Source organism: Apaloderma vittatum, unplaced genomic scaffold (assembly GCF_000703405.1).
Source record: "Apaloderma vittatum isolate BGI_N311 unplaced genomic scaffold, ASM70340v1 scaffold24083, whole genome shotgun sequence".
NCBI lineage: Eukaryota > Metazoa > Chordata > Aves > Trogoniformes > Trogonidae > Apaloderma > Apaloderma vittatum.
The window spans coordinates 19637-28628 of record NW_009710239.1 but is presented as its reverse complement, the minus strand read 5'-3'; the positions used below and the strand labels follow the sequence as shown (position 1 = coordinate 28628).

At 35.6% G+C, this 8992-nt stretch overlaps 1 protein-coding gene across 1 annotated transcript in view; it reads right to left on the bottom strand.

Annotated features, from left to right (window-relative positions):
• CACNA2D1 (calcium channel, voltage-dependent, alpha 2/delta subunit 1) overlaps positions 1-8992 on the bottom strand; it is a gene marked incomplete at its 5' end in the record, with an annotated part of 29697 nt that overhangs the window by 1671 nt on the left and 19034 nt on the right. The window contains one exon of the mRNA XM_009867239.1: positions 7646-7728. Within this exon, the coding sequence (XP_009865541.1) occupies positions 7646-7728 (83 nt within the window). The remainder of the gene's footprint in view (positions 1-7645; positions 7729-8992) is intronic.

Sequence of the window (8992 nt, the reverse complement as noted above, 5' to 3'; positions counted from 1 at the left end):
TGTAGGGAAGGACAGACTGCACCTTAACAGCAACAGAGATTAACAGCTGCTGGCACAGAGATTAGAAAGATTTTAGAACAGAAAGTAGCGGGAAGTCAACAAGCACCAAACAGCTCCTGGTTCAGATTGACATGCCACAGAGGCTTATGTAACTAATATTCAAGGTGCCTTAGACAATGTAGGGGGCGAGGGAAAGGAGGCAGCTGGGGATAAAAGTACAATCAGGATAAATAAGGAATGGTCATTAAAACACCTTTTATGTATTACCATATCCTTAAAGCAAAACCTTCAAGTGCTTCTGTGCCAATGCTAAGAACATAAAATTGAGATGTGGGAATGAAGACAGGTCATTGGTGAACCATCCCAAAATAATACATCTATCAGAAACCCGATGGAAGGAGAAAAATCAGTAGAACAGAGCCTTGTCAGGCTTTGTAAGAAGCATAGGACACACAGCAGAAGGCTAGTATGTAAAAGGATAACATGAAGTGTAATAGCATGAAAGTGTTACAGAAAAAGGAAAGTGTGATGGGATCTCTGTGGGTAAAGAAATTTCAGAGTATAATAACAAAACTGTAAGACTAGGATTGCACTGCCTATCACTTGATCAAAGTGACAATATCAGTTATTATGTGAAATTAGAGAAGCCACATATCGCAGAATCACAGAATGGCCTAGGCTGGAAGGGACCTTAGAGATCAATTAATCCCTGTCACAGGCAGAGATGTCTCTCAACTAGATCAGGCAACACATGGGGACATGGATCAGATTGATGCCTTATCAAGAAGAAATGTAGACATTACATTTTTAGATATGATAAATGATTGTCTTTTGGAACAGACAGTCTATGAATCTCTACTGGTGCACAGGGCCTTCTTAAAAATTTTTCGTAGACAGACACTCTGTATAGCTCTAGTAGCTTCATATATTACAATGCAACAGGATTTAACATTGTTGTGTGAGAGATCAGGTGAAACAAATCCAAATCAAAAGAACTGTATGAAAATTACCAAAAGCAGTTAAAAACCCACCTAAATGGAGAAAACACCAAAATCCCTTAACAAACAAACAAATAAACCAAACCCCAATCAGGAATCAAGAAAAACACTAGATGCAGCATTCCAAAAAAGCAAGTCCCTCACAAAGATCCAAAAGAATATTTCAAATTACTGCATTAGATATCCAGGTAAAATGAATGTCATAATTGAAACAGCCATCCCACCCTCCCACCCCAATATCCCAACTCCAAAACAAATGAACAATCACCAACTTCCTCCTCCTTCCAAACAAACCAACCCAACTCAAACTCAAAAACCCAGACAAACATCTCTGCATGAATCAGCAAGGAAATTAAGTACATTGTCATAGGGAAAAGGTCAGTATTTAAGAAATCAAGTTTACTCAAATGGGCAACAACAGGAAAGAATATAAAAATGGCAGATTAGATATAAACAGGAAATTAGGAGGGCTAATAAAGAATTTTTTATGACTTCTCTGTGAAATATGCTGAAAATGATAGTAGAAAATTTTGAATAAATCAAAAGCATGAAGCCAAATACAGAGTTAGGGCAGCTACTTGATAATAGAGGTATAAAAGGAGAACTCGGGGACTACAGAGCATAGCAAAGGGCTTCAGCAACTTCTTTGTGTCAGTTTTAAGGGGTGAACACTTTAATGTGATACCCATCACACTCGATGCATTCTTTAAAAAAAAAGAGGAATCAGAATGAGCTTGGAATAAATATATCAAAAATCAGATAAAGCAGATAAATCACACTTAATACATTATCAGAAATTATAGCATTCACCAACAGTCTCCTTTAGAAATGTGGCTGTAGAAAAAACAACAAAACTCCCCCAAAAAACAGCATTCAAGTTCTTCAGAAAAACAAATAAGAAAAAAAATCATTCCATCTTAAGCAACTAGCTCACGTTAACTGACGTTTGTTAGCAATAGTACCCATTTCCAGACATGTCTCTGTCAGCTGTTAACTTTATAATGTAGTTCTATAATTTTGGCTTAGGTTTTTGGTGTTTTTTTTTCTTTTTCAGTTCATTCTACTTTACGAGTTCAAAACTCCAAAAGTTTCTGGTCAACAAGTAAGTCATAAGTGAACTCTGCTGCACCACATTTGGAGTAGGATGCTAAGATTTGAAGATGCACTGAACTTTGCAGTTTATTTAGTTTGGCTCTGACACTTTTTGCATCTGCATTGTGTCTTGTCATGTAGCTTTATTTCTATCCAAAGCAGCTAAAAATAACCACGTTGCTTCTTCTTCCCAGCGAGTATCATTAAAAACAGAGTTATCAGTAAAAGTTTCTTCTCACATGAATTCAGTTAACAGTACTCGGTGTTGCCTTGGTATTTAAGATTCTTATCAATGAAAGAAATAGTCTAAAGTAAACTACAAACTTCAGAATTTTCCAGCAGAAGGGAGATGTCTGGAGAAGTAAAAAGTAAATTGAAGGTCTTAAACAAAACTGTGCATAATAGGAAGCGGAAAGTATCAATATAATAAAAGCGGCATCCAGTAGGGGTACACAGTACATGGACCTCCACATATAGAATTACACCATACTCAGCTTTCATGTCACTTCTGCATTAGACCAAATATTGGGTAAATTATGCTGATGAATAATAAATATCACTATACCTAAAAAAATAAATAATCCATTCTGTTGTCCATTTCTATTTGATTTTTGAGACTTTTTTTAACCTACAGAACTATTTATGGGCACTGCTTTTACATTGAACAGTTATACTATGTAATATTCCTATTGGATTGAAAAGAAATTTTTTAATATATTTTGCTATCTCCCTAAAACTACAGAGAGCAAGTTTTAAAGGATTCACAACAGTGGATAATGTCTTGGAATTCTCAGGCAAGAGAGGCATGTTCTTACTATGAGTGGCAGAATTAAACTGTACTAAACAAAAATATACAAGTTTTATACACAGATTTCAAGGTTGGTAGATTTTAACCTCATATTGATCAAAGTCATATTGAATTTCTGAGGTTTGTAGACCAATTTACAGTGGTAAACCAGCATTTCTGCAAGAACAAGTTTTACACATTCTCTCTGGAATCAGTTATTCTTTTGTGTCCTAAGCCAAGACAAAAATAGCAGTGGCAAGGAAGGTACAGTAAATCCTATCTAAATTACTTTTTGCTCCCTGGCATTGCACATTATAATTGTGTGTGCTTTATCTGTTGTGAAAATCACAGGAACTTTTTCTTTCTTTTTTTTCTTTTTTTTCTTTTTTTAAAAAAAGAGGTCAAGAATGTCTGATTACATATTTGTTTACATTTTTTTTAATAATCAACAGTTTTATGGAAATTGATGGGATCGCATCATTAATTTAGAACCACATTGAGCAAAACAATGGTTTCGAATGGTCTTCAAAATGTCTTTTTTAAACAGACTTACCCTGTTCTTGAGCTTTAAGAAAACTTCTCAACTGTTTGTTGTAAATGTTACTTTTGAGATTTCTTATAATACTTCTTATAACAAATGACATAGACTCATTATCTTTACCTTTATCTTACTCTTATCTTTACCTTTGCCAGTACAAATAGACATTGAACTATTTTAAAGCAGTTTCACTGAAATTTGCCAGCCCATTACATTAGTCACGACTGCATTAGTCACTCACAAAACCTGAATAAACAACAGATCAGCTGGGGATGTCCTCTCTGTTGTCTCCAGACTAACATTCCATATATTATTTCTCTTTGAAGAGAGAAATAATGGGAAAAGAATTGGAAGGAATCCTCTTTAGCTAGTTTCATCAGAAACATATCAGAAATTTCTTGCATTAATAAGTCACATATCAAATTCCCTTGCATGCTTGAGGTAGAGACGTGTCAAATCCAAATGTCATCTCCTTCATGTCATGCCTTAGTATGATAACGGTAGAGAGGGTTATTTTACAACATCACACACCGTGAAAATTATTTAGCACTTGCAGAATGGAAATGCTTTTATAAAACAATATATTCATTGTTAAGTATCAAACCCACATATTCCTTGCTCTTATACTAACACTCCCTGAAGGCAGTGCCAGCCCAAAATTTTAAAGACATACATGGAAATATAAATACATATATATTCACATACATGTTTAAGTCTATAAACATACTTGTTGCTCCTTTAGAAGTACATTATAACTATTTAATGTACTAAAACTCTGTCTTGAAAGCTTAATCATTTATCAGAACTCATTTTGCTACGCTGACCATAAAAAAGGATAAAACAATATTCCTTGCATAAGCATATATTTTATACACTTCATATTGCATGGAGAACACCTTTGCTTTTACTCAGGAGTCATTTCAAGTTCCACAGAATGGTCTTTCACAAATTCTGTGTTACGTCCCTTTGTCTGGACTACCAGACAAAGCTGTCAGAGCTGTACAGCTACACACACCCAGATCAGCCAGTCCCATCAAGATGTGTACAGTGGTCACCCTCAAAGCTCCCACTGACATCCCAGGAAGCTGCTGAAATAAGACATTTCCAGAAGGGGCTAAAGACCAGTTTTAGCCCTGGCAAACAAAACCACTGTGCATGAACAAGGTAAAAGAAAGCTATTCAATGGTGTGATAAAGGCTATTTTGTTATCCTTGGTGAAAGAAAACACCCCAAACCAGCTGCCATTATTGAACCTGATCAGGTGTTTTCTATCTCTGTTGGCTTCAGTGATTTTAATAAAACTACACAGACTGGTGTCCAGTGAGAACCCATTTCCAGAATCACAAAGTTATTAAAAACATGATGGATGAACAAAATCACTCTTACAACTTTCTGATGCCAAAAGTCCATCAGCTAAAACCATATTTCCTGGGTTTCCCAGTATCTTGGTTTACCTTCTTGAACGGAAAGACCATTTTGGACATAAAGAATTCAGCTCAAGGTTAGTCATTGCTGCTTTATGTACATTGGACAGTAGCTTTTTAGTACAATACGGTTGTTTGCAGAATAAATCACATGAGTAAGAACATGAGATGTTAATCTTCTAGATTTTAACATGAAATACCACTAGCTTGGGGGAAGGGTCTTCCACCCTTTCTTACAACCTTCAACCATGGCTGTGCAAGTTCCTAGGTTTTCTAGAAATTAGATCACTGAAATATATAATAGGGAAATTAAAAAATGCTGAAAAACAGCTGTTAGAACTTTAAGCTTTTCTTCACTGATGTTCGAGTGATATTAATTGAACCTTCCCCCAAATATAAAAAGAATATAAATTACTGAGAAAATGAGTGTTCTAAGTCGTTACTATTTTCAATATTTTACTACAGGAACTCTGAAAAATTACCTTTAAATTTTCATTTCTGCCTCTCAGTTGGCTTTACTTTGATCGTGGTTAGTATTTTGACTTTACTATGTTAGTATCTCCCTCTAGTGGTTTTCTGAATAATAGTATTGATCAGAAACCCCTCCCGTGAACAAGGTCATGAATTCTATTCTTTAGATCAGCAGTTCTCCTGCATACATGTCACTAGCACAGCACTGCATGCTCTCACACCATAAAATGCAACACAGTCTCAAATTCCGTTACGAACTCCAGAGCCTGCACTAGGTCAACATGAAGAACTTGGCATATCCATGTATTTCACTAGAAGAAAAAACCCACCTTGGTCTGTAATTAGGCAATGAACATGTTTAGGTTGCAAAAAAATTAAAAAGTTAAAATATGATTTTTCTGAGTTCATAGTTTAACTAAATCGATACACACTATTACCTTCCATCCATAACATTGGTGTTAATTTGAATGCAGTGAAACTCCTTATTCCTCAACAGCAACACTTAGTCTTATACAGATTTCTCATCCTTGCTATCCCTAAATACAGTTCTATTTTCACAACTACTATAGTCTCTTCTAATTACTTTGTACCTTTTATTCATCTCTTCACAGAAATTTTTCTTCTTCTGTTTCATTTTAACAGGGAAAATGGAAAAATGTTTTGAAGGGAATGACACTCAGTTGGTACGTGTGCAATCTCGGAGAGTCGACCATATAAACCCAACAGGTTCCTGTGTCTTTGTATTTGCTGTGGGAGAGGCTCTTGTGTCCTGTAACTGTGATTTATAAGGCTCCAGACAGGGCTTTTTCATATTTAATTTCCCTTAATATTGCAATAGTAATTTGCTCCAGATTGTTGCTTTTGGGACTCACTTCATTCTGTTTTCTTTTGTATGCTTAGTAAGTAAAAAAGTCTGCTATTTTTTTTTAAGCCAAGAACAAAACAAAAAAATTAGAGAAAGTAACTGACCATCCACACCACATGAAAACTTGCAGAAAAATGAAGATAGGAGCGGACGTCATGGCAGAGGCACGACTCGTTGTGCATATAGGCTGATCCTATTAATAACGGGCAAAGTAGCAAGTAGAGGAAAGGAAAGAAAACACAGAAAAAAAGACATACAAGATGAGATTTCATGCAGATTGCTGGCAGTTAGCAGAGTTAATGTGAAAGCATCCACCCAAGAGCAAGAGATTCACAGCAAATTTTGCAAATAAACTTAACCAAAACAATCCACTTATGAAACACATGACTTACACACTGATTAGCACATCAAGCTAGTGAGCGTTGTACTTTCACACACAATTGTATCAGGAGGCTCTGGAATATTTAGAATGGTCAAATAGCTTTTGGATGTTTTTTCAACTTAGTTTGAACATTGTTGGCCAGTAAGAAGTCTTCCTTTTTGAAACAAAAATTGGATACTAGAAAAATGCATTGAATTCCAACTGTGCAGACTTTTAACACTACTGACATCTCAGTAATTGTGCCTCATTAAGAAAAGTAGAGAGTATACTGGGACAAAATTTGGTTTAGAGCAGCTACAGCCAACTAACTTCACTAGTTTTGGAAAACTTTTCCATTGCGGAAATGGGATGAGTCATTACAAACGCATTTAAAAATTAATTTTTTTATATAACAGCAGGTACTTCCCTCTTCAGTCCTTTTTGTCTTGAAATTTATTCTGAACAATTTGAATTCAACATATTCTCTTTCATACGTTATTTTGAAAAGACAGAGAACATATTTAAAATAACATATATGTGGAAGAGCTGTAATTTTTTTCCTTCAAAACTGCAGTGCATACAGTACAGCATAATTTTACATAATTAAACAACATAATTTTGCTGATTTCAGTAAAGCAATGTATTTTTATACCTGTTAAGAAAGTGCCCAAAGGTCAATATGAATCTGCAGAATTTCTGAGAGGAACAACATCCTGAACCAGACATAATGTTTTTAATCATTTGACAATACCTTAAATACCATTTGGAAACACTTCTAAGCAGGGATTTGTGAAAGCCATAGACGAACTGAGTTTCATGGCACTGTAGAGAGACATCAATTTAGGTTTGCCAATGTTGGGGTATTTTTAGTGGGAATCATGTGTGAAAGTGCAATGGTTGTAGGAAAGGCAGATAAGAAAGCAGCTGTAAATTCTATGTCAATCATGGGATACTTGAAGTAGAGTGGCTATGGTCTAGAGGGAACAGTATGTTAAGTGATAGACAGGTTGCCAGGCATCAAGGTACATTTAAATATAGGTCTCACTACTTTTCTAAAATAGCTCTATAATTGATTTTAAAGGTAGTCCTGAAGTCTTACAAGTTCTTACCTGTTTGGCTTCATCAAAACAGACATCAGGGCCTTTTCTGTATCTAGGTTGCTTGACCATTTCACAAGGGTTTGGACCTTCATCTTGTTTCTCTGGTTAAGGAGCATGCCTGGTTTTGATGCATCATACACTAGCAGGATTAACATTCTGGTTTTACTTTTGCCGGAGAAAAGAAGATTTACACTAATTCAGATAGTACTGAAATAAACATCAATAGTCACAGTTCCTTGCTTAAATTAAAGAAAACCAAACCAACCCAACCATCCAGATAAATTGAAATCAAATACCCTTTTTTGTTTTACACTGCTTTAATCAAGAAAATAAACATCCTGCATGTTTTTTTAGAACCAGTATTTCCAGAACTGTACACAAAATAAAAATAAAACTGAGGGGGTTTGTTATGGCTTTTATTACTGTTGCATAAATATTACAGAAAATGTTTCATAAAATAGTAATCTTCCAATGGTGTTGATTGGTTATAGCATATGTTACCACTGAGGTATTCTATTAAAATCAAGAAATAGTAAAAGCGAGGAAGCTTGTTGGAAAATAATGTTATATATGAACTGAAAATGTGAGAACTTGTAAGAATAACTGGTTTTGTTAGGTATACACCTATACTACTTCAAATATCATAAACCAGATCATCCCACTGTAGGCTTTGATAGCAAACAATAGAAAATCTAATCAGATCTCATTAGCATTTCAGTGACAGAGACAAGAGAAAATGCTCTTCGAACAAACCGCAAACAGAACTGGGAGTAGTGACATGCTATTAATTAGCTAACTGTAAACGTGAGGTAATGCTTTAGCTTACAGCTCTGAAATCTGTAATTGCTGATATTTAAGTGCAAACATAACACTACACATTTGACGCAGGCTGATGAGGGACAAAAGTCATTGCAGTGTACTTGAAAGGCACAGATATGGTCAACTGCAAAACCATCTTCTGTTGAAACTTGCTTATATTACCGTTCTGTAGGGCAAGCTTTTTTTATTCCACTGTCGGTAGTATGCACGTTAAAGCTAGGTCAGAGTGTTTTAAAAACATTGAGCACCAAAACTTTACTTATTTTTGTGGCTTGAATCAATCTTTCCCATGCACTCCTGTGGTGGATCACTGCAGCTTCAGTGCAATTAGTGGAGATGCCCAACAGAAGAGAAGGCAATGGACTGGAAATCTAGTTCTACAGATCTACATCTGTCTTCACTCAGATGTTATCAGACTCACCTCTCCTTTCCTCTGCCGGGGCCCAGCTGAAAAGGAAGTCGAAACGTAGAGATATTCGAAACGACCACGTGCACAAGCAAAGCTGTACCAGCCAGAAGGAAGCAGAGTCTAATAAT